The sequence below is a fragment of the Berghia stephanieae genome, chromosome 8 (genome assembly GCF_034508935.2).
Source record: "Berghia stephanieae isolate SIO BIC M18660-M18661 chromosome 8, UCSD_Bste_1.3, whole genome shotgun sequence".
NCBI lineage: Eukaryota > Metazoa > Mollusca > Gastropoda > Nudibranchia > Aeolidiidae > Berghia > Berghia stephanieae.
This window is the reverse complement of record NC_088367.1, coordinates 31385163-31413087: the sequence shown is the minus strand read 5'-3', so window position 1 is coordinate 31413087 and position 27925 is coordinate 31385163. Positions and strand designations below refer to the sequence as shown.

General features: G+C 34.9%; 1 protein-coding gene across 1 annotated transcript; it reads left to right on the top strand.

Moving 5' to 3' along the window:
• On the top strand, window positions 1-25718 carry LOC144978508 (uncharacterized). The gene is made up of 10 exons (XM_078924675.1): window positions 1-84; window positions 1292-1385; window positions 7392-7673; window positions 8894-8981; window positions 11180-11358; window positions 15209-15487; window positions 17596-17753; window positions 19142-19244; window positions 19854-19982; window positions 21326-25718. The coding sequence occupies exons 2-10, from the start codon at window positions 1331-1333 to the stop codon at window positions 21388-21390; spliced, it is 1338 nt and encodes a 445-aa protein (XP_078780801.1). The 5' UTR covers window positions 1-84; window positions 1292-1330; the 3' UTR covers window positions 21391-25718.
• The last annotated feature ends 2207 nt before the right edge of the window (window positions 25719-27925 follow it).

The window sequence follows — 27925 nt, the reverse complement described above, 5'->3', positions numbered from 1 at the left end:
ATAATTTACCCTATAGGCTATAATTTTAAACACTGTTGTCAGCGATTGCACACCTCATACTTTGTATTGACTTGGACATATTATGTTGGTTTAATCTTATTATGATAACAGATAGTGAACGTTCTCAGAGAAAGTTTTGACGATTAGATATCAAAGTGACAAATTAGGATGTAAGATTAAAAAAAAAAAAAATGAAATGAAAAAGTGTGTATTAAACAGTGCCAGACTAAAGAAAAAACCAAAATCAAAACAAAACAACGATTAAAAAAAAAATCCTGAAAATTAACCAATTTCGAATGGAGAACAAGAGGTATGAAGTTCGATCCCTTGTCGAGGCAGGCAGATTTTTAAAAATTTTGGCTTGTAGGTACTTGTTTTTCATCGTTGTCTGGCACTGTTAAATGTGACCTGTCGCGTCAGTACGGTATAGTGTCGGTGTGTTTTTTTTTTAGATGCTATATAATATTAATAGATTTAATTTCACAAATATGAGGATTTGATTACCTTTTCATGTTTTGTTGAAATACATAACAATGTGAATTTGAATGTAGGCCTAAGGTTCAATTTAATAAATGCAAATAGATATGTAGACATTTCGAGTTTTCCCTTTATCAACAAAACACGATGAATGAAACACTACAGACAAATGAGAATATCTCATGTGTTTCATTCATCGTGTTTTTTTTGTTGTTTGTTTTTTTTTTATAGAGAGGAAACCCGAAACGTCTACATTATCTGTTTTACGTTTATTAAATTGAAGCTTGAATTCAAATTCAACATGGTTATTTATTTCTTGGAGCTTCGAGCAGCAACATTTACACCACGTTTCGTTGAGGAGAATGAATACAATCGTTTAAACTGACGAAAACTAACATTTCATATTTCTTGTCATTTTAATTTTAAACTCCATTTAGGCATCTGGTTTCTTCGGAGCCATGGGCCCATGGAGCCGGAGTTTATCCTGGTTTCTATAGCGTGAAAGAGGCAATAGCAATTACTCGCTACCCTTTGGATAGGACGCTAGTCTATCGCAAAGTACTTTCCGCCAAATCTATCAGATTCAGCTACATGCTGGTTAGACAGGGAGGGCGGGGAGTTGAGGGGGGGGGGGGGCAGGAAAACATCTTAACTGCACCCGGGATCAATCTCAGATGCTTGTGAAGCGAGTGCTCTATCAACTGAGCTAATGGGACCCCCGGCATCCAGTTCATTGAGACATAATACCGTTTTACGGCGATAGGTCACAAAATATATTTATTCTGTTTTTTTACAATTATAAATCTGTAAACAGACGAGAACACGTAGCGTTCTATTCATCGCCGTCATCAACATGAAGGGAACTGTTTTGTTACTTCTATCGAATGCTCTGGCATTCGTGATATGCGGTAAGTTGACATTTTTTCCCAGTCAATTTATGTCTCGAAACTTTGTGAATTAAAGATGTCAGTTTTTCTGTGTCCCCTGACAAAAGGCTATCTATATTTGACGCCAACACCGGCAACAAACGGTGCAACAAATTGTGCGGCCATGTGGTCTAGTGGTATGACACTCGCTTTCGGATCGGAAGGTCCTGGGTTCGAGCCTCGCTCGGCGCATAGTTGAGTCCTTGGAGAAGGCTCTTCACTCACATTCTCTCACCGTAATCAGGTGTAAAATGAGTACCTGACCGTTAACAGCGTTTTCTCTGTCCGAAAAAAAATGTAATATCGCCTAACAGACGTCACGTCCCGTCCTTTATGTTAAATGTTGCTGTTGGTCAGGGACCCCTTGTAAAGCGCTTTAAGCAAGTTTAGTGGATATTGCGCTCTATAAAAGCTCAATTTTAATCTTGATTGCTGTGAAGTTTGCATGAATGCTACATAGTACAGTCTGAGGACATCCCATAATTCTACTACCCTATCGGATACTCTCCTTACCTACCATTTTCAGTATTTTCCCAAAATGGCAGCCTTACCCAGCAGAAAAGATGACTTTTAAAACTCAAACATTTTATCTACAAAACAACTTTGTGTTCTTATTGATTAAACAAAAATCATTGTGATGTACAAAATAAATCTGAATAAGAACAAATGTATATTGTGCCGTAACAAATGTGACGTTGTTATAGTTATTAACAGGCATTTATTGTTTTAGTCCTGGCAACTGCTGAATTTCTCTGAAATACGACTTTTGTTTTGGACTATTTTCAATGTCTCTGTATATATATATATATATATATATATATATATATATATATATATATATATATATATATATATATATATATATATATATATATATATATATATATATATATATATATCTGAGACCTGATTTTTGAGGACTGCACACAGTGAAACTGCTCCATTGAATTAAATAACTTCTGAGCAGCATTGTTCATTATGTACCGTATCTCCATCGATATCCAAGAGGAATTCGTTTCATCTCCTCGAACGTGCTTCTACACATCCTTTTTCCCCCTCGTATGACAGAGCATAATTGTCCATCAAAATCCTAAAGATCTGATCCCACCTCACACCCCTCTCCTCCAACACACCATCTACCACTTCCATTCCATACCTTTTTTTTTTTTTTTGCTGGTGCCTCATTAATCTCTTTACAGGCTATCAGATCAATGACGCATTTCCCCAGGTCAGCATCATAATACTGAGCACGAACATTCATCACTTTATTTCCAGAATAGACTCGAGTTTAAACGGCTCAACAGATCATCAGGTTTTGAAAACTGTGCAAGACTGCTTCGTCCAAATTTAATGCAAAATAATTTTGGCTCAAATTTCCATTGATGGATTTCTTGACATCACCAGCTACACGGTGTCTCGTGACTTATTATGGTGCCGATGTGGCCGTCAATGTTGTCTTTTTCAATCCAACTTTGCTGTTTACATAACTGAAGTAGTTCAGGTCCCACAATGAAAGGAAGGCAATGCTCTCTGAGGAAAAGACATATTCTCGATTTCACTTCACTTTTGCAGTCTTGCATAGTTTTCAAAAACCGATGATCTGTTGAGCCGTTTAAACTCGAGTCTAACTTGCCACTCGACACTGTTGCCAAAAAGATGTGGACAGTGATCATCGTGATCATCGTGTTTCTTGTGCGCTTTTTTACCGCTGCTGCCAAATACACTTATTTTTTTATATCTCATTTATAAAATGCACTTATAATAATAATAAATGGCATTTATGTAGCGCTTTACCCCGTTGTCACAGGCTCTAAGCGCTTTACAGTGATATAAAACAAAACATATTACAGTAAGACAGGTTTGATGGAAACGTGATACGAATTCAATTTAACAACAACAAAATATGATAATAGTATTGCAACATTATGACGTAAAAAGATAAACCTTTAAGCGAGATTTGAACGTTGTCAACGAATCCGAGCATCTCACGTGTGATGTGAGAAAGTTCCAAAAAAAAAAAAAAAAAAGGGGGGGGGGGGGGGGGGGCGAAAATTGTAAAAGATTGTTCACCTTCCACTTATAATAATGATGATAATGATAATAATAATAATAATAATAATAATAATAATAATAATAATAATAATAATAATAATAATAATAATAATAATAATAATCATTAGTATTATTATTATAATTATTATTACCATTATTATCATTATTATTATTATTATTATTATTATTATTATTATTATTATTATTATTATTATTATTTATTTATTATTATTATTATTATTATTATTATTATGACGACGTATACAATAAAGCTCTAGGCGCATAACAACAACTTCAATCCATTCAAATCTCTCTCTCTCTCTCTCTCTCTCTCTCTCTCTCTCTCTCTATCTATCTATCTATCTATCTATCTATCTCACTCTCAGTCTCTCTCGCTCTCTAACTCTCTCTTTCTCTCTCTCACTCTCTCTCTCTCACACACACACACACAGACACAGACTGTCTCTCCGTCTCTCTCTCTCTCTCTCTCTTTCTCTCTCTCTCTCTCTCTCTCGCTATATATCTCTCTCTATCTCATAAACACACACACGCACATACAAACACACACACACACACACACACACACAAACCCTCCACCATCCAACTATTTAACATATTAAAAAAAAGTAATATATATATATATATATATATATATATATATATATATATATATATATATATATATATATATATATATATGTTCTATGATCATCGTCTGCTCAAATAAAATAACTAATAAATTAAGAATTCTCGAAATAAATAAGTTTTAAAGTGTTTCCTGAAAGAAGCGAGTTCAGTAGGGACGTCACGAAGAGATAAGGGGAGATTGTTCCAGACAGTCGGTGCAAAGTGACTCATGGACTGTCAGAGAGTTTTTTACCCTTATTTGGCACAATGATCACCTGATCTCAATGCATGGGGCGGAACGTATGGTTCGACAAGATCATCGAGATAAGCAGGGGCGCTTTCGTGAAAACATTTAAAACACATGACTCCAACCTTAAAGAGCACCCTGGTCCTAATGGGAAGCCAGTGTAAAGTCAAAATCATTGGAGTCGTGTGTTCTCTCTTATTTCTTCTTAAAATTATTCTAGCAGCTTGCTTTTGAAACCGCTGCAGTTTATCAAGTAAGAAACCTGGGGAATTAGACAGGAGTGAATTACAATAGTCTAAACGAGTAAAAACAAAAGCAGACACTAGGGTCTTTAAGGAATTTTGATTTAAAAATGCAGAAAGTTGGCATACGTTATACCATATGACCTCAATCATTTCAATATTATATCCACTTTCGGCCATCATGTTCTGAAAGTTATTGCATATTTCATCAGCCGATTACGATACCATTATCAACAATGTCAATCTCAGAAAGCGAGGCAAAATCAATGTTCACAGATGTAAATAATTTAGAATATATTAAGTCCTTTTGATGAAAACATGCGAATGCGATTATCAACAATGTCACTCTCAGAAAGCGAGGCAAAATCAATAAATGTCATTGTTCACAGATGTAAATAATTAAGAATATTTGAAATCCTTTTGAAGAAAGCGTGAACAATTTTTTTAAGGCACTGAAAATCGAGAACTTTGAATTGGTGTTATCACGTGAAAGGCGAAGGTACGGAGTTAAACGAGCGTCCAAATGTAAAACGCAACACGATTCCTATTAAATGTTACGATTACTTTCACGCGTATCATGCTTTCAACTTTAAAAAAAAAAAAAAGAAAAATTTAACGCTCATCATATTTCTCATACATATGAAAAATAACTAATATATTATATTGTAACCGTTTATTATATGCTACGATTATTTTCACGCTTGATTGCTGTGATACTTTCAATTAAAAAAAAACAAAACAAAACGGAACCGCAACGCAAGAGAAAAAAAAAAAAACCCCAGCAAACTTTCAGCAGACGAAAACGAAATAATTTTTAAAAATATTTTTTAAAAATCTGACCCACGATATTTTTGATAGGCCGGTCGGTATTTTACCAATCCCGCCCCTAGGGCCTTTTATGAGCCGGCAAGGTCAATTAAAAAATATGACAGTCCGGCCGGCCGGCCAGAGAGAAAAGTGTAAAGGCTGTGTCTTGGAGATACTTTCTCTTTTGTGATCCAAGAAAACTGAATTAGGCCCTTTGGGACAGTCGTGGTCCCTGCCGAACGCGGTTATTTTTTCCTTCCTTTTTTTTTAGCCAAATCTTTCAGGTTGCCATACAAAAACAACATCCAGATTTAAAAAATAATTGTTGCTGCCCACTTGAAATGTCATGCTCATGTATGTTGTTTATATTAAAGCTGATTAGTGTAGAAGGTTTTTAAGAGCATTCGAAAGCCCAACATTTCTCCATATTTTGTTAAGTTTGAATGGAAATATGTGAATCTCAAAATGAAAACGCAGGAAAAATATAACCTGATTTTAAGGTTTTTAATTTTGTTTTTTACAACTGTTTTCTTACAACTCAAAGGCACTGTAAGTACTTTATTATGTGGCACCAAACACCCACGTCCATAATAATTATTTTTTGATTGATAACTTTTAGTAGAAAATGATATCTTATCGGTCACAGAAGGCTAAAAAAAAGCGTCTCTCTCCACATATTTCTCTTCGCCATTGTGCCTATTTGACCTAGATAGATAAGATCCTACTATTTATAGCAAGCTTGTTCATTGAGAAATGAGGTGAAGGCTTTTTCTCACACATAATATGATGTATTCTTATTATCAGCTACTTTAATAAGGTCTATGCCCTAATGTTTTATCGGCCTGCAAAATGTGTTATATATAGTGATAGTATGCGCTTTTCTAAGAAGCTCACAACATTGCCATCCGGAAATATAACGTACCAACACACAAAACTCTTTGTAACCATGAACGTTTATAGATAGTTCGAAGATGACGTCACTCAGGTCTTTGTTATTGTTTATTGCCATCCGCGTTTATGAGTAATTCTCACTAAACTGTATTAACCAGACTATAAACGTTCAAGGTTACACACAGTTTTGTGTGTTGGTCCGTTATACTTCCGGATGGCAATGTTGTGAACTTCTTAGCCAAGTGCATACTATCAATAGTCTGGTTAATACAGTTTAGTGAGAATGACTCATAAACGTGGATACACAATAACAACTTCATGAGTGACGTCAACTTCGTTCTATCTATATGGCCAGCTTGCAAAGCTTTCCGTCTATAGACTAATTGACCATCATATTTAAAAAGAAACTGTGTCATTCTAAGTCTTAATCATCACCAGCCACCAGAAAATTGTCTTTCGGTGTTGTTTTCGTGACCACAAACATCTTCAGTGGCTAAAATGGTCATCAAGCCATCTAAATATGGATTTACAGACACATTCAAATCTATATCTAGCTTATTACAGAAACCCTGCGTTGGAAATTCGAAAAGACGTACACGCCAAAGATGGATCAACTCGAGCAATAAACACTTAGATAACCACGCCTTTCGGACAGTTGTCATAATGTAAACGATGTAATGGCAGTGATTGGTAAACATAGCGAATTACATAGGCTTTACAATCGATGGTGTGTGTATAAGCAAAATACCCACGATTCTACTGCTTGAGATCAAGAGAGCCAACACCAAAATCGACGAATTATCTTTACCATGTTTATCATCATTGTAATCTTTCAATCAATAGATTTTAAGCATTACTAGTAAGGACATTCAATGGATTTCATCCTGTTTCGCCCTATATGAAGTGTACATATATGCAAGTCTGACATCCGAAGCCGCTTATGGGCCTAGTTTAACGTTGTTGTAATGGACAATACTACTTTGTGTCATCTTGTGCGATTTCCCTTACAACAATGAGCCCATAAGGAATTGTGTTATCAAACCTGTAAATAAATGCATGTCGACTGTATACCATAATATGCTATGTTATTCATTTTATGTTTTCTTTACTTTTTCACTACAGCAAAAACGATGGACGGGGATGACATTACAAGTTCATCTAAGTTATTTTTAACAAAGGGTCAATACAATTTGACTTGTAACTACAAAACAGTCAACGCCCTTCTACCAGTTACATATGCCTGGTACAAGGACAATCAACTTCTCCCAGATAATAAAACTAAATCAATTCTCTTCAACGACCCCGTAGTGGACGACACCAAGGGCAAATATACATGTACTGTTACAAGGGAAGGGGAGACAGTAACATCGAAAGCTATAGACATTGATGTGTTTCCTCTCACAGGTAAATAGTAATATAATAATAATAATTAATAATAATAATGATAATAATAATAATAATAATAATAATAATAATAATAATAATAATAATAATAATAATATGATGATGATGATGATGATGATGAGGTGGTGTGGTGGTGTGATGATGATGATGATGATGATGATGATGATGATGATGATGATGATGATGATGATATAATAATAAAAAATAATAATAATAATAATAATAATAATAATAATAATAATACTAACTAACTAAACTAACTAACTACACACAACTATACATACATACAACTACTACTACTACTACTACTTACTACTACTACTACTACTACTACTATACTACTACTACTACTACTACTATACTACTACATACTACTACTACTACTACTACTACTACTACTTACTACTATACTACTACTACTACTAACTACTACTACTACTACTACTACTACTACTACTACTACTACTACTACTACTACTACTACTACTAACTACTACTACTACTATACTACTACAACTACTACTACTACTACTACTACTACTACTACTATACTACTATACCACTACTACTACTACTACTACACTACTACTACTATACTACTACTACTAAACTACTACTACTCACTACACTACTACTACTACTACTACTACTACTACTACTACTACTACTACTACTACTACTACTACTACTAACTACTACAAACTACTACTACTACTACTACTATCTACTACTACTACTATACTACTACTACTACTACTACTACTAACTACTACTACTACTATACTACTACTACTACTTCTACTACTACTACTACTACTACTACTACTACTACTACTACTACTACTACTACTACTACTACTACCATTGTTACAAAAAAAATGTCCTCATGAATCAATATCATTCAAAGATTGATTAGAATATTGTGATTCGTGACACAATCAATGAAATTGAGCTGCAGAGAAGCCTCTTTTTTTTTCTAGTCCAATTTTGCTTCTATAGGGAATGAGATTAGCGGAAAAGTAGCGTCCGTTGATTGGACGTCGCCTTACAGAGAGAACGTCAAAATGGTTTTGCGCATGCGTCTCTCTTGTCCTCGCTTTCAGTGAAGTGTCTCATGCCGCACAACCAACATGACGTTCTCTCTCTAATAACTTTTCTGCTCGTGACTTCCAATCAAGGGACGCTACTCTGACCCTCGCCCTTTTCCTTACATATCACAGCAATACCGACGTTCTACCAATCTGTAAATGTCGTTGGGCATTATGCCGTCCAGCTCATAGGCCAACGCTACACCTTTTCCTGTGACGGGTAAGTTTTAGCATCTGTGACCCCTCGTCTCAAAACAGTATTATGTCGGGATGATTAAAATGCTGAATTTTGAATTTATAGCCAAAATTTCAGACTTGGGTTGAGTTTGTATGTTTTATTGAGGAGAATGAATATCATATTTTAATGTGTTGAATACCAATAATTCAGAATTTTGACCATTTTAGCTTTAATTTGACTTTTTAGCATTCGGTTCATCCCGACATAATACCGTTTAGAGACGATGGGTAACATTTAGCCTGAGGCACTTAGCATTTAAAAATACAATACAATTCCAAAAATGTAGTTCCCTTTATTCATCACATAGGGGAAATTTGTCTCTAAGTCTATTCGAAGGGAAGACTGGAATAACCCAGGCGTCATACGCAGTGCAGCGCTGCAAATTGAGCTAGGGCGAGGTGACTTGCTCAAGGTCACACAACGCAGCGGCGGGAGATCGAACTCGGTACCTTTCGGGTACGAAGCAAAGACCGTACCGCTGAGCCACGCTGCCCCTTTAATGTCAGCTAATTGCTTTCTAAGTTCCAAGATATTTTCATATAGATTAACTAGCCAGGATCATTATACCAACAGTTTACCAAAATCGAAGGGTACAGTCATGAAGTTTTAAAGTCAAAAGGTCAAATATGCAAATTATGACAAAATGTTCAAATCCAACCTATTGTATAAATGTGCTTGTTCTGGGGTATATTTTAATGTGCAGGAATTATAAATAAATCTCATCGATGATGTTAGAGTTATGGTATATTTAATTCAACATTGTAACAAGTGTCAAGAATGATTTTACAAGATTGAAAAGCAAAAGCTTAATTTAATGGAATGGTTTTTGATTTCCATATAAATTCGACACAAAATGGCACAAAAATAATTAAATAAAGCTGTTTTTTAATAATGGGATACTACAAAAGCCTACCAAAATGGAAGGACACTGTCATCGCTTTTAAGGTCTAAGGGTCGGTGAACATTCAAATTATGCCTCCCCAAAAATTAATTCACGTCCATTATTTTTTTTTCATAAATGTACTTGATGTGGAACCTACTTTATCGTGTTACAAATTGTTGTAAATGCAAAAGATAATTTTCGAGTTACGTCATGTTTTGATCAATATTTTAACAGGTTTGAAGATCGGTTTTTAGAACGTTGACAAGCAATGTCTCAATTTACTTTTGAAATGTTATTTATGTAATCTCTCCACTTAATGGGATTAAATCACATTGTTTGATTCAATAGATATTTGGATTACAAAAAGAACATTGCGGGAAAGGTTTACCAAAATCCAATGGTATAGAAATCGATTTTAGAGGTGAAAAAATTTATATGCAACACAATATGGAAAATAAGCAACCAAAAAGAAAAAGAAGAAGTAAAATCGCATCTTAAAAATGAGATATTCATTATTATTATTATTATTATTATTATTATTATTATTATTATTATTATTATTATTATTATTATTATTATTATTATTATTATTATTATTATTATTATTATTATTATTATTATTATTATTTCAAACCACTGCATAAATTAGTAAATGAGTTATAGACTTTTTAGATTCAACTTTAACTTTAAAGAAATTAGGTTTTCATAGAATATTGGCAACTTTTAATTTTGAAATTTAATTTGATATCTTATTGCCACGAAACGCTAAACAATAGCCTCCTATATTTACAGTACACATTTGGACAGCTTTCGGGTTGACAAATATTGTGCAATATACATACATACATACACACACACACACACACACACAAACACACACACACATATATATATATATATATATATATATATATATATATATATATATATATATATATATATACATATGTATATCGCACAATATTTGTCAACCCGTAAGCTGTCCAAATGTGTACTGTAAATATATATATATATATATATATATATATATATATATATATATATATATATATATGTGTGTGTGTGTGTATGTATGTGTGTGTGTGTTTGAGTGTATGTATGTTCATTCATATGCATGTATGTGGATGTGCTTGTTTTAGTCTCTCTCTCTCTCTCTCTCTCTCTCTCTCTCTCTCTCTCTCTCTCGCTCTCTTTATGTTTGTGCGCGGGCTTGTGAGTTTATACAGAAGATTTTCTTTTGTGTATTGAACAAATTGAATCTAACATCGTATAAAGCGTTTCTTACTTTTTCCCTTAGGGACTTCTCCACCCCTGGAATGGTCTATGAGTGGCGAGTAGATAACATAGTGCAGACGAATCAGGTGTCTAAAACATTCCAGTACACACCGAAAGCTCCTGGCGACGTTGAAATCAAGTGTAAATACAGCTATGAAGGGCAGACTTCAAAGCAAGGCAAACTATTAATCGAACCAACTTGTAAGTATTAATGTAATTCTGGTCACATCTATTCATGAAACAAGCAAATCTTTGATGTTGATGAATGTGATGATGATGATGATGATGATGATGATGATGATGATGATGATGATGATGATGCTGATGCTGATGATTATGATGATGATAATCATCATCATTATCATCATCACCACCACCACCACCACCACCACCATCATCGTCGTCATCATCATCATCATCATCATCCTCATCATCATCATCATCATCATCATCGTCATCATCATCATCGTCATCATCATCACCACAACCACCACCACCATCATCATCATCGTCGTCGTCATCATCATCACCACCATCATGATCATCATCATCATCATCATCATCATCATTATCGTAGTCATCATCATCGTCATCATCATTTTTATTGTCATCATTCTTGCAAAGACTTTATTATCGCATTATTTATTTCGATTTTTTCCATCCAGCGCAAAAAATTGAGAAACATGTGGATCTATTCTGACCTCTTGACCGTTTTTACTTTTTTCTATTCAAATAGATCTAATCATATTATAATATATTTTCTTTGGTATTTAATTTTTGAAAGCTCATTTATAGTCTCCATTTTGGCGTAAAACTCCAAATTGAGACTATAAATGAGCCTTCAATAACATGAAATTAAATACCAAGGAAAATAAATATATTATAATATGATTAGATCTATTTGAAAAATAGTCAAACTGGAATGAGGACTGAATAGTTCTACATGTTTCTCCTGAAAGGCTGCATTATTTCCATTCATGTTATTTTCTTCTTTTTTCTTCTTCTGAATTCAGGTTTTCATTTTACAACATGTGAGCAGCTATCTCCTAAAAAAAAAAACAAAAAAAACAAAAAACAAAAACAACCAAAACCTAAGTTAAATTGAATGTAAGCTTCAATTTAATAAACGTAAACAGATAATGTGGACGTTTCGGGTTTTCCCCTTTATCAACAAAACACGATGAATGAAACACTACAAACGAACGAGATATGAAATTATTATGAGTTGGATTCATATTGACTTTTATTTTTCTCCAGCACAAAATGTTTATACCAACCGTACTCGAGAAACCTGTAGAACCATATTTTACTAACCTCATGACATCTCGTCTGTAGTGTTTCATTAATTGTGTTTTGTTGATAAAGGGGGAACCCGCAACGTCCTCGCTATCTGTTTTCGTTTATTAAATTGAAGCTTGCATTAAATTTCACGTTGTTATGTATTTCTTTGAGCTTCTAGCTGTCAGCAGCATTTTCGCATCTCCTCAAACCGATATTATAATGGGCTGATGCAAATGCGAAAATGGGTTTTTAAGCTAAAATGAATAGAAATGTGAACTTTTAGTTTGAACCACTTTTAGAAAATATTTTCATTTTCCTATTATCACATACGGAAATTATATTCATTATCCAATTATCACCGAGGAAAATATCTTCATTCTGCTATTATATTATTTCGCGCATTGAGCATCACCCAGTGATGATCAGAAAATGCGCGTTATAAATGTCATATATTATTATTATTATTATTATTATTATTATTATTATTATTATTATTATTATTATTATTATTATTATTATTATTATTGTTATTATCATTATTATTATTATTATTATTATTATTATTATTATTATTATTATTATTATTATTATTGTTATATTATTATTATTATTATTATTATTATTATTATTATTATTATTATTATTATTATTATTATTATTATCATTATTATCATTATTGTTATTATCACCTAGAGAAAATATCTCCATTCTCCTATTTTCGCGTAGGAAAAAAAACATTCATTCTCCTATCGTCACCTAGGGAAAATGCATTCATTCTCTTATTGTCACCTAGGGAAACTATATTCATTCTCCTATTGTAAACTTAAGAAAATGTTTTCATTCTCATATTGCCACCTAAAGAAAATATATCCCTTTTCTTATTATAATATTGTCACATAGGGAAATTATCTACATTCTCAAATTGTCGTCTTAGGAAAATGTGTTCCATCTATGATCATCCAGGGGAAGTTATCCATTCTTCTATTATCACCAAGGGAAAATGTATTCCTTTTTCTGGTGTCACCTTTTGTAAATATATTCATTCTCCTATTGTTACCTTAAGAAAATATATTCGTTCTCCTATTGTCACCTTAAGAAAATATATTCATTCTCCTATTGTCACCTAAATACATGTTTTCATTTTCCTATTGTCACCTTAATAACATGTTTTCATTCTTCTATTGCCACCTTTTGAAAATATTTTCATTCTCTTATTGTCACCTTCAGAAAATATATTCATTCTCCTATTGTCACCTTAAGAAAATATTTTCATTCTCCTATTGTCACCTTTTGAAAATGTTTTCATTCTCCTATTGTAACCTTAAGAAAATATATTCAATCTCTCCTAGTGCCATCTACGGAAAATATATTCATTCTCCCTTAAGAAAGACAAATTCTACGCAAGTCTCATCTACATATTTTACTATAATTTCACCATGTTGCATTTGAAGTACTCTGACACAATGCCGTGTAGAGGCGGTGGGTAACATATTATTCATTCAGATAAATGAATAAAAACTATATTATATTATAGAACTCACCAAATATTTAATGTCAACTCTCATTTATTTCTATTCCAGAGTCATTTATTTTTTCTACTTTTCCGGCTATGTGGTCTTGTGGTATGACACTCGCTTTCGGATCGAAGTTCCTAGGTTCAAGCCTCGCTCGGCGCATAGTTGAGCCCTTGGAATAGGCTCTTTTCTCATATTCTCTCACCGTACTAAGGTGTAACACGAGTACCTGGCCTTTAACAGTGTCTCTGTCTTTTTAAAAATGTAATATCGCCTAAAAGGCGTCATGTCTCAATCTATATGATACGTGTTGCTGTTGGTTAGGGACCCCTTTTTAATGCGCTTTGAGCACATTTAATGGATATTGCGCTATATAAATGCTCTACATTTTTATTTTTAATATGGATTTACAAATATTTAAAAATTTGGCCAGAAAACTCGTCCTACATATATCGATAATTTTGAATAACCCTCATCTTGACAAAAACTCACAAACCCGGAATTTCGCGAAGTCACAGATTTGAGATTTTTTGCCAAGATGAGGGCCATTTAAATCGATCGATATATGAAGGAGTTTTCTGGCCAAATTATTAAATACGTGTTTTTCCAGAGTTCGGCGGTAAAATGGCTAAGGACTGATATAGGGACTAAAATATTTCTTTGGCACGTGACTTACCAGATAATATCATGATATAACAACTCACTTTTATTTATTTCATTTATTTAACGATTTGTTTTTATCATTTCAAGACCTTCATCATTGTCTTTAGATACCTGAAGCTATAATCTTGATGACTTTTTTGTCACCTTTTTTAACGATTTGACTGTCGAGAACTTTTTTCCCCTCTTTATGGATTTACCAAGTATTAACTTTACAACTGTTTTTGTTTTTGGTCGAGGAATGATTTTGAACCCGACACGTCGTGTTACTTAGTTAATGATTATAGTTACAGACTTCACCTCGTTTTTACTTAGAATAAGCAACAGCGTTGTGACTCAGGATTTATTTAAGGCCGAATCGTAAGGCTGTCACTGTTGTCTTGGTGAAAAGTTTAAGGATCTATGATTGTTAGGGCATAGCAAAATTGACTCTCGCCAATGGCGATATTACACACATCCTCCAACTGGTAGGTCCCTGGATCGAATGCCGCTTTGGGCGTCGCCAATTTTATGAAATTTACACTATATAAAAGCCCAAGCTGTTTGTTTTTTTTTCAATGAAGAGTTAACAATATTTATGTGTTATATCTTCACAGATATAGACGATGTAAGCTTGCTATTACACAATAATGGGGTCACGGATATCTCACCGGTAGAAGGGTCAAAAGTCCGGATTGAATGCGTTGTCAGCCCAAGTGAGATTTCTAGCACCGCTTCGTTCAGCTGGTCGGTGGATTCTAGTCCTGTCAAATCTGAATCACCCAGACATTATGAGTTTACAGCTGGAAAAGCGGGTTCTCCTAAAACAACAATCACATGTCAAGTGGACGTCAAGGGAACTTCAAAAAAGACTTCGGTGAGAGTGACTCCTACTAGTAAGTCAGTTGTTTTGTGGTCAATTCCATTTTTTTAAAAGCCAAAGTGATCTGACAATGCACAGAATGAGGTGGTCGGGGTCAAAAGGTACCAGGCACAAATTGAGGCTATAATATGGTCTCGTGCTATGACTCTCGTCTTCGGACCGGAAGAAACTGATTTCTAGTCCCGCTCCGAGCAGCGCATAGTTGAGTCCTTGAAAAAACAAAGGCTCTTTACTCCCATTCTCATACCGTGCTCGGGAGTAAATGGGTACTTTGCCGTTAAAAGCATGCTCTCTTTTGGGAAAAAGTGTCTTGTTTGCATCATAGAACAATACCCTGAGTACTTTGAACATTTATATTTTCTCTAGTGATTTTAAGTTATCCGATAGATTGCTTGATAACTTTAACATATTTTCTATCTGGCTGCGACTTATATTAGGCTTAAACAGTTGTGACGTCACGTTCCTCGTAATGACGCATAGTAACTGGTTCTAAACTATCGGAACAATGGCGGACGCCCTTATGAAATTCTTTTCCTTCGAGCATAAAAGTGAACCCGAGGAGAAAAACATTTTAAATCTGATCACGATCACATGACATGTGAAAAAGTTCTATCCAGTATGATGAATAAAAATCGGCGATTTTCTTTGTTTAGAACCAAGCTGCTCGTTGCTGGACAATGATCGCTGAATATTCTGGTCCCGTCGTTGGTTTCTTTGGTAAGCAGCTTTACTCACATTACCCCCATTCGACTCAGATGTTAATGAGTACCTGACTATAGGCAGTGACGATTATTGTTATACTTGTTAATACAAAACTGACGCATGTCTGAAATGGAAATAATTTGATTCCATGCGGCCTGGTGGCGGAATAAATGAAAACACTGTGAGGCGCATTGAGCTCCTTGTAAACTCCTTGGAAATGCGCCATATAAATGGCCATATTCATTATTTTGTTTTATTTTATCTGGTTTGTTTATAAGCTCAACATAACATTTATAGTCACAAACATTTGACTTTGGTTATGTTTATTTCTTTTCTTGACGAAAATGTCTGTTGTTTCTTACTTGCAGAAAACTCTAGTTCAATGAATCGATCCTCTGAAATTAAAATTTCACTTCTGGATATCTATAAATAGTCCACTCCAACATAATACCAATTTCAGATTGTAGCTCACAAATATTATAATCTCATTTTGATGTATATTTAGGGGGGGGGGGGGGAACGATAACTCAGTAGGTAGAGCACTTGTTTCGCAAGCAAAAGGGTCGAGATCGATCCCGGATGAAGTCGAAATTATTTTCAGACCCGTCCTCTATCCACCTATTGGTGATTGGATAACTAGGGTCTGTTAGATCTGGAGAAATGCGCTTTGCAATAGACTAGCGTCCTATCAGAAGGGCAGCAAGCAATTGCTATTGGCCGTATCACTTTATAGAAACCAGGATAAACTCCGGATCCATGGGCCTAATGACTCCGGAGGGGGGGGGGGGGGGGGGGGGGGGGGATGATGTATAAATATGAACAGTGTGTATAGGATATATCCACGGATTACCATGCTCAATGCGCTTTGCGTGGCTTTATTCATTTCCTCAGACTGCAACAAGAACAAATTTCCATTTCATCTTCCATCTAATGTTTAGGATATAATGAAATGCCAGAACTACATATTAAATTCATTGTTATACATTGATTAGAAAAGATATTAATGTTATGCCAGGAGGTAAAATACTCACTTTCTCTGCCCGCCAAAACTTTCTGTAACTTGTAACTTTTATGCATAGTCTGTCAAAGGGACTTTATCACCCAACGAAGGGGGCGAAGTGGCCGAGTTGTTAAGGCATTGCACAGTGATCCGGGTTCCAGCCCCGCTTCAGGCACTTTCGTTTTTCCCTTGGGAAAGATTATTAACCCGCAATTTGCTCACTTGGACAACATGGGTGATTCCTGTTGATATCAGACATCCTGTTTGGTGGATTATCTATATTCCTTCACGGAATGCCTAGGCGACGATATCTTACGATGACGCTAACGGAAGGGAATAAAAAAGAAGTCGCCCATCTGGCTGTCTAAAAAAAATAACTGAGAGCAGAGTGACGTTATCTTCATTCATTGTCTTTTTAGAGACTCCACTGAAGGGCAAAGTTAGGTTCAACTTCGTTTTAATCATGGGGGCTAAAGGTGATCTATCTTGTACAAGTAATTCCTATGCTGAAGGAGCTACATTTACATGGAGGAAGGACAACGTCGTGATTCAGGGTGCAACTGGATACTTATATCACGTATGTATCTATATATAATATTATGTACCAAGCTGGGTGCTAGTGGAATTCGCTCGTGCTAGTTCTCTGTCTCCCTGTATATGTTTTCCTTTTACAGTTAGTTTGCTTTCTATCTTTGTTTTAGAATGAGATTAATATGTTTTGTCCTGACTCTCGCAGAAATCCTTACCTAAAAACGAAACAGTCAAATGTATATTATAATAATAATAATAATAATAATAATAATAATAATAATAATAATAATAATAATAATAATAATAATAATAATAATTATTATTATTATTATTATTATTATTATGATGATGATGATGATGATGATGATGATGATGATGATGATGATGATTATTATAATAATAATAATAATAATAATAATAATAATAATAATAATAATAATAATAATAATAATAATAATAATAATAATAATAATAATAATAATATTTATTATTTATTATTATTATTATTATTATTATTATTATTATTATTATTATTATTCTTCTTCTTCTTCTTCTTATTATTATTATTATTATTATTATTATTTTTATTACTGTTCCCTATTTGATGAAAATATAATCAATGATGTAAATAATAATGCCGATTGACATACGAGATGCCTAGCTAGAAAGTTTTACAGACTACAGATTAAATACTCATCTAAATTGAATGGCAGGAGTATGTGAATAGAGTTTGTTTTACTCAAAATTACAGTGCTAGTGTTAAGAAAAAAAATGAGGTCCCGATTGCTCAATTGGTAGAGCACTTGCTTCACAATCAAAGGGGCCGAGTTCGATCTTTTTTTTCTGACACCCCCTCCCCCCGTCCAACTAGCAGTGATTGGTTAGCTGGTTCTATTATATCTGGCGGAAAGTACTTTGTGATAAACCGGCGTCCTTCCAAAGGGTAGCAAGCAACTGTTATTGTCCGACTCACGCTATAGAAACCGTGATAGACTCCGGTTCCATGAGCCTGATGGCCATGTGAGGCTATTATTTATTTATTTATTTATTTTTTGTTAAGAAAAATAGAGCATTGTCCTTAAAAAGAATTATTTATTTTCAGGACGTTTCTTGCGCTAAGCATTAAATCAAATCCTTGAATTTTGTACAGCGTAACATCCACGTTATGGTGCTCAAAACGCTTAACCAAGACAACACAACACTTAACATGTAGAACGAGATATAAGGCATATAAGGCCCTATTGTAACGCTGTGACCAGAAAGGTAGGCATTTTGCACCTGAGTGTGGTGAGAAAATGTGAGTAAAGATCCCTTTCCTAAAAAACTCAACTTTGTGTCGACCAGAGCGAGACTGGAACCCGGGACCTACAAATACGAAGGCGAGTGTCATAGTCATATCAGAAGGCCACACATCATCTTTGCTTGATATTTCAGATCTCCAAACTGTCAAAGTCCGATGAAGGAAGCTACACGTGTACAATTACAGTAAAGGGAAAGACTAGCTCTATCAGCTATCCAAAACAATTGAGGATAGCCCGTAAGTTAAAGAGAAAGAAATTACAATAAATATTGATTGGTTATAGGGACAAGTGGACATTTCTGCATCACAAAAAAAAGTTTGACAAAGTTACTATGACTCTCTCTCTCTCCCCCCCCCCCTCTCTCTCTCTCTTTCTCTCTCTCTCTCTCTCTCTCTCTCTCTCTACATCGCAGAATAAGCTCCCATAAATCATTCACACCAATTATACAATACTACATCAATGCTATTTAAAAAAATACCCGTTAGTAAACTGAACTCGTGTCTGAGAGAGAGAGAGAGAGAGAGAGAGAGAGAGAGAGAGAGAGAGAGAGAGAGAGAGAGAGAGAGAGATAATATTGTCAATTAAAAACAATCTTAGCCGTTGTATAATATGATGAAGTATGATTTGATTTCAAAGATGATATGATATGATGTGGTACGGTATGATATTGATATGGTATAATATGAATTGATATGATATGGGATGATATGATATTGTAGGATATTGATATGATATGATTTGTTATGTTATGATATGATATGATATGACATGATCATGACAAAAGTCTTGCGTATAACATTTTATAATAATAGTAATAATAATATAAATTTCAAATGTATTTTTAGCCGACGAAATCCCATGCGAATTTGCAAGTGATTGTAAGCGAGTTCCACACACGGACACGATGATTTGTGATGACGGAAAATGCCGATGTCTGGAGGGTTACGGGGTGAAGAACCAACAATGCTCGAATGGTAAGTGAAATTCGATTGAATATATAGGGGCGACAATAATGAAAATCCTACATGTAATTTATTTATCAGCAGTTGGTTCCCTTAGTATATAAGTAATATTCCGTTAGAGTCAAATTCTCATGGAGCTGTAATTGGATTCAGTAGTCTGATGTCACGCCGCCCGGCAACGGCGGCCATCTTGGTTCTAAACAAAGAAAATCATTACTTTTTATTCTTTATGCTGTCTAGAACTTTTCATATGTCTTGTGATCAGAATGTGTAAAAGTCAAAACATGATCAAATTTATGTTTTTTTTTCCCCTCTGGATACGCTTTTATGCTCGCCGGAGAAATATTTCATAAGGGCGTCCGCCATTGTTCCGATAGTTTAGAGCCAATTGCTTAGTTACCATGCGTCATTACGAGGGAAGTGACGTTACGACTGTTGAAGAGTATTTAAACCTACTTCTGTAGCGTTAACGAACAAATGCCTACTTGTTACAATTCTGAAACTACTTTCCGCCAGATCTAACTAGACATTCACACTTGGTTGGAATGGGGGATCTGAAAAAAAAATCTCATTTCACTTGACCTGGTTTGATCAATGCATTTGAAGCGAATGCTCTATCACTGAAACTGTCCGTATCCTTGGTTTGCACTCTTGGGATAATCATGTTCCGAATTTCGCAATGCCTTTTAAATTTTGTTTCTGTTTGTATAATATTATGTTCTTTGATTAAATTTGTTTGTTTGTTTGTTTTTGTTTATTACTTTTATATTGTATTCTTGCGTACAGAAAGTAATGGTCTTTGTTGAGAATGGGTCGCATTTTCTGATTCGACCACAACTATGCAAATTTAGTTTGCTATAATATCTGTTTTTATTTATTTGTAAGCTAATGAGACAATGTTACGCGATGGGGGATCGGGACTAAGGAAATAATTCGTTAAAGACGAGGGTTTTTAAAATGTAAATTCGTTATAATATACAATTTGGCTATATCAGGTGATCAATATCACTAAATGTGATTAAAGCGCTTTACATTCAGTCCCAAGCCAATAGCAAAACTTAACTTATAAGACAAGTCATGACGTCTGTAAGTCGCTTTTATATTTTTTTTAACGACAGAATCAACGATGTAACCACCCAAGCACTCATTTAAACCTGAGTTAGGGGATATAATATAAGTAATGAGCCTTTTCCAAGGACACTAGTTTACCCCTTCTCTAGAACGAGACTTGACCTAGGAACCTAACGGTTCGAGGACAACTATCCTACCATAAGACCACAAAGCAGATAATCTGAAGCAAGAGTTTTCATGCACACATTAAAATGTATTACGTTTATTTTCCCATTTCATTGCAGGTGCCGTCATTATGGGATCCTTCGTGATGGTTTTGAGTGTATTGTTGACACAGAATCTTCTTTAATTCTCTCCTTACCAGCCATTTTCAGGATTTTCCCCAAAACTTCACACCCAACTAACACAAAAATATATTTTTTATCATTCAAACACAATAGCAGGAAGTTCTTGACATAAATAATTTCTTCAGCAAAACATGCTCTAAAACACACTGTTCATTTTCTTTAAATTGTATGATGTACAAGAGAAATTTGAATAAGAAAAAGTGTTGGTTGTATCGAAACGAATGTGCCGATTTTCCTATAGTTGGTAAGGAGAGGGTGACGTTTTTTCCTCTTTACGCCCGTCTAAAATCGTCTCAACACATTATTTGACCCATCATCACGACATATCTTGACCACGATGACCAAACAGCTGAGCCATGACTACGGTTCACGTTGTCAACAGAAGGAACGAAATTGACGTCGTTCAGCTCTTTGTTATCGATTCTCGCCAGCCATTTTTATGAGTAGTTTTCACTAAATTATAATAATCGGACTATGAACGCTAAAGGTTACTCATAATTTTGTATGCGGTCGTAAACTTATAGATAGTATGCGCTTGGCTAAGAAGCTCACAACATTGCCATCCGGAAGTATAACTGACCAACACACAAAACTATGTATAACCATGAACGTGTATAGTCTGGTTAATACAGTTTAGTGAGAATTACTCATAAACGCGGATATCAAAAAACAATAACAAAGACCTGAGTGACGTCAACTTCATTTTATCTATAGTCGGACACCGTGGCCTTCCTAAAGTTATGGCCTGTCACTGACCAACAAATGACGTCAAAATGCCAGTCTTTTGCCACAAAAGAAAACAAATCGTGAGTTGAATTCAATAGTTCAACCAATGAAATGACTTGTTTCTTTGAGCTCTACTAACGACAACTCACTAATGACGTCAATCTGCCAGTCTTTTTGGATTTCAGTATCAGGCTATAACATAACGATGGCTACGCTGACACTGACACTGACTAAAAAATGACGTCAAAATGCCAGTCTTTGGCCACAAAAGAAAACATATCGTGAGTTGTATTCAATAGTTCAACCAATGGAATCTCTTGTTTCCTTGAGCTCTACTAACGACAACTCACCAGAAGCTACACAAACATAAAAAAAAAATGACGTCAAACTATAAGTCTTAGAGGCTTCTAGTGTCAGGCTATAAGCGTAGCCATCGTTAACATATATAGCCTGACACTAGAACCCTCTAGGACTGGTAGTTTGACGTCTTTTTTAAGTTTGTGTAGCGTCTAGTGAGTTATTGTTAGTAGAGCTCATGGAAATAAGTTATTTCATTGGTTGAACTATTGAATACAACTCACGATTTGTTTTCTTTTGTGGCAAAAGACTGGCATTTTGACGTCATTTTTTTGGTCAGTGTCAGCGTGGCCTTCGTCGTGGCCTTCGTAAAGTTATGGCCTGACACTGACCAAAAAATGACGCCAAAATGCCAGTATTTTGCCACAAAAGAAAACAAATCGTGAGTTGTATTCATTAGTTCAACCAATGAAATAACTTGTTTCCAAGAGCACTACTAACGACAACTCACTAGGCCGTTCAAAAACCAGAAAATTACGTCAAACTGCCAGTCCTTTTGGAATTCAGTGTCAGGCTATAACATAACGATGGCTACGGTGTCAGGCTATAACTTTACGAAGGCCATGCTATAACTTCACGATGGCTACGCTATAGGTTAACCATGGCTACATTTATATCCAGCTGGCGGATGTTATGAATTTTTAAAACTAAAAGCATAGCATTAATGCTTCGTTTTTATCAAAACCCAAAGCTATCAATATTATATTTTTAACCACAATTATTTGAAAAACCATGTTATTTTGTTGTTTCTTTTGTCATGTTTTATCTTTCATGTATGTGCCATCAAATTTTGCGATTTATTGGCTAAAGCATTTTCTCATGTTCTTTTTACAAGATGTGATAATTTTAAAATTTGTTTTTCAAAGATATAAAACTAATTTTAGACAAAATTCTAATGTTCCTCGTGTAGTTAACATTTGGAGTAGCATTGCATTTGAAACAAAAACAAAACAAAACGCTATAGTTCGGTTGACCACTTTAATTTGATTGAAAAGGAATTGAAGTCATTGTGATACAAATACTATGATTAATATTTGTCAGAATGTGATATTTAAAGATTGTTTCATGTCGCATTTTCTACAATAAATGATGTAAATAATAATGTGAAATTGAATGTAAGCTTCAATTTAATTACAAAAACAGATCAAATGAACGTTTCGGGTTTCCCCTTTATCAACAAAACAGGATGAATGAAACACCACAGATGATTCAATGAACTTAATGGGAACCGGCTCTCCCTGATATAAATATATCTAATGCTGGTTTGAAGCTGTGGGTTCATTCTGTTGTGCTATGACATACACTTTGAAATAATGAAATTGGCCAGAATACTCGTCCTTCAAATATCGATCGATTGAAAAAAATGGTCCTCATTTTATTTTTAAAAATATCAGACCCTTTTAAAAACAGTTTTTAATATGATAATCGTAACTTTGATTTATAGAACCCGGCATAAACGCCGGCTCCATAGCAAATACTATTGTCAATTTCACGCTATAGAACCCGGGATAAGCTCTGGCTCTATAATAGATGATATTGTCAGTTTCAAGCTACGGAAACCGGAATAAACTCCAATTTCATGGGCTCTGAAGGACCAAAAGTCTCATATTGTTTAATATGAATTCAATGTTTTTCATCAATATCTATCTGCAGACCGGTAATCAGGAGGTCCGAGGTTCGATCCTCAGTCAAGGACGACTGATTTTTTTGGGATGCTTTATTTTTCTTGTGTATTTTTCATACTTGTTTGTCTGGAACCGTTTCATACACACCTTTTTGGTCCACTAACCTCAACAACACATCTAAAAAAGTGTAGTCCTTCGGAGCCTTTCGGCCCGTAGAGCCGGAGATTATCCCGGAATCTATAGCGTGAAACGGACAATAGCAATTGCTTGCTACCTTTTGGATAGGACGCTAGTCTATCGCAAAGTACTTTCCGCCATATTTAACAAACCCAGCTGTCCAATCACTGCTGGGTGAACAGCACATCTAAAATCGACCTAAATTTCAGAGATTTAAAAAAAACTCTCTCCTCCGCCGACTATTTTTCCGGAAACGTTATACCTATCCAAGATAAATATGGATTTTTGATTGATGACACTCGCTTCCGGATCGGAATCTCTTGTGTTCGAGCCTCGCTCAGCGCATAGTTGAGTCCTTGGAAAAGACTCTTTACTCTCATTATTTCACCGTCCTCAAGTGAAAAATGAGTAGTTTTCCGTTAACCCTATCTCTGTCAGAAATATTGTATATTATCGCCTAACTGGCTTCATGTGTAGTTCTACATGTTATGTGTTGGTGTTGGTCAGAGACCCTTTGTGAAGCGCTTTGAGAACCTTTAATGATATTGCGCTTTTTAAAAGCTCAAGTTTTTTTTTTTTTTTTTTTTTTTTTAACTCTAACTCAAAAGGTATAAGAGCATGCTATTATCGTGACAGCGTGACTCAGCGGTATGGAATTTGCTCCCTACCGGAAAGGTATCGAGTTCGAATACCCGCTGCGTTGTGTGGCCTTGAGCAAGCCACCTCGCACTAGCTCAGTTTGCGGCGCTGCACTACGGCGGACACCTGGGCTATTCCAGTCCTCACTTGAAATAATCACTTAAGACAAACTTTCTCCTACGTGATGAATAAAGGAAATTTTTATTCATATTTTCAATTTGTTTTAAATACACAATTTTGTTCTGATAAACGACCTTTAAGACAGAGCATTACGTTCTAAAATAACAATAACAAAATTATTATTTCTTCAAATTTTTTGATTGACAAAATAAATCTGAATGACAAAACTGTGGATTATATCGTAACGAATGCGACGAGTTCCTTATAGAAAGAACGAAATTGACGCCATTCGGCTTTTGTTATTGTTTTTAGCCAGCCATTTTAGGAGTAGTTCTCACTAAATTCATTCAATCAGACAGCCCATGAAACGTTTAAGGTTACACATGGTTTTGTGGGTTGGTACGATATATCCGGCTGGCGGATATTATGAGTATTTTAACTAAGCGCATAACATCAATGGTTGTAAAGGAGAGAGTTAAATTGCGCATTTTACACTTTAAGTATCTAAATCTCTAAGACATAATACAATTTTGAGGCGATGAGTTACAAATTTACATTTTACATTCCTTGCTTTTCTTCTATTATTGCTGTAGACGTCAGCTTTGCCATATTTACTGATTTTTATCGATTAAATTTTACACGGAAAATATTTAATTAATTTAAATAAACTTTAATCTTTGATTTGATAGAACTGTTCAAATTTATTGTATTTTCAACCCCCCCCCCTCCCCCCATCTCTCTCTCTCTCTCTCCCTCTCTCTCTCTCTCTCTCTCTATATATATATATATATATATATATATATATATATATATATAAGCCACACTCAACACGAAAAATGAGATGTACAATAGCTGTGCACATAGACGGAAACACTTACTAATCAACTACAAACCTACGGAACCACTTCAACAAGCAACAGCACACATGCCAAACTCATTAACACAGTCCTGAAGATGGCTAAAAAGGCCTGAAACATCGATGTATACTGACTCCAACATTGTGGTAAATATTAAAATAATAATTCGCTCCATTGCTACATGTCGAGCACTATTTGTACCACATTTGTATCCAACACGATTCAATATATATATATATATATATATATATATATATATATATATATATATATATATGTGTGTGTGTGTGTGTGTGTGTATAATTCTCTCCCACCCCCTCTCCCTCTGCTCTGTCTTCCTTTCTTTCTCGTTCCCTCTCCCTCTCTCCTAATCTCGATCTCTCCCACCTTCTTTGCCCCACCCCCTCTCTATTTCTCCCTCTATCTCTCTTTCTATCTCTCCCTATATCTCTTTGCTCCTTCCGCATCTTTTTACTCTCTGTTTTTCTTTCGGTTTCTGCCTCCCTAAAAAAACCCACACACACAACCCCCTCTAAAAAGCAAACAAACAAATAAATAAAAAACAAACAAACAACATGCAACAACATAAAAAAACAAAAAAAAAAACAAAAAAAAAAAAACAAACAAAAACACACAAAAAACAACAACAACAAAACAACATAAAAACGAATACAAAAAGAAAAAAAACAAAACAAAAACAAATCAACTGGGGTCCCGATAGCTCAGTTGGTAGAGCACTCGCTTCACACGCAAAGGGACCAAGATCGATGCCGAGTGCAGTCGAGATTTTTTCTGACCCTCCTGTCCACCCAGTAGTGAATGGGTAGCTGAGTCTGTTTGATTTGGCGGAAAATACTTTATGATACACTAGCGTCATATCCAAAGGATAGCAAGTAACTGCTATTGTCTGTTTCACGCTATAGAAACCGGGATAAATTCCGGCTCCAGGGACCCCCCAGTTTGTTTTATTATTAAAAAGAAAAGAATATGAGTTATTTTATTATCCGTGTCGTGTGTCCACTAATATTAATTTGTAGGTTGTAAATCCTTTAAGTTAAAGCAGGGCACAAGTGCTGACGTCACTCCGAAACTGCATTAAATGCTACACAAGACTCGAATTTTGGCTGTAATGTGAGTTTAGTATTCAATTATCATTAATTTGAAACATTTGAATAGCAATAATCTGTGTAAAAGAAGTTTTTGGTGATTTTGTAATAATTACGTTATTAAAAGCAAGTCCTTTCGTGATGGAACGAATAGACAGAACTGGTAACCACTGACGCGACAATCAATGCGCCAATAAGGAAAGTTGAAGTGATTCTTTATCCCAGACCTGGGTACTCAGTAGTAAACACACGGGGGTATGTAACAGTGGAGACACAGCAGAGAGAAAAAATACAACAAAATTAAACAAAAAACAAAAACAAAAAACCCAAAAACAAACCCAAAGCAAGCGGGGTTTGTTTGTGATTTGATTTTTTGTTTGTTTGTTTTGTTTATGTATTTTTTGGACGGGGTTGTATGTTTTTGTGTTTGTTATTTGTTTTGTATTGCATTTGGGGTAGGGTTGATTAGTTGTTTTTGTTTTCTTTTTGTATTCGTTTTTATATGTTCTGTTTTGTTGCGTTTTTTGTTTTCTGTTTTGTTGCTTTGTTGTTTGTTCTTTATTTATTTGTTTGATTTTTAGGGGATTGTGTGTGTGTGTGTGTGTGTGTTTGTGCGTGTGTGTATATATTTTTTTTTAGGGAGGCAGACATCTAAAGAAAAACAGAGAGTAAAATGGGGCGTGAGGAGCAAAAGAGGGGAAGTTGGATAAAGAGATATCGGGAGAGATGGAGAGAGGGAGAGGGCGCGAGAGAGGGAGATAAAGAAAGAGAGATAAAGGGAGAAATACAGAGGGGGTGGGGGAGACAAAGAAGGTAGGAGAGACCGAGAGTAAGAGAGAGGGAGAGAGAACAAAAAATAAAGGAGAGGAGGTGGGGGGGGGGGGGATTATACCCACCCACCCACACACACACACATATATATAATATATA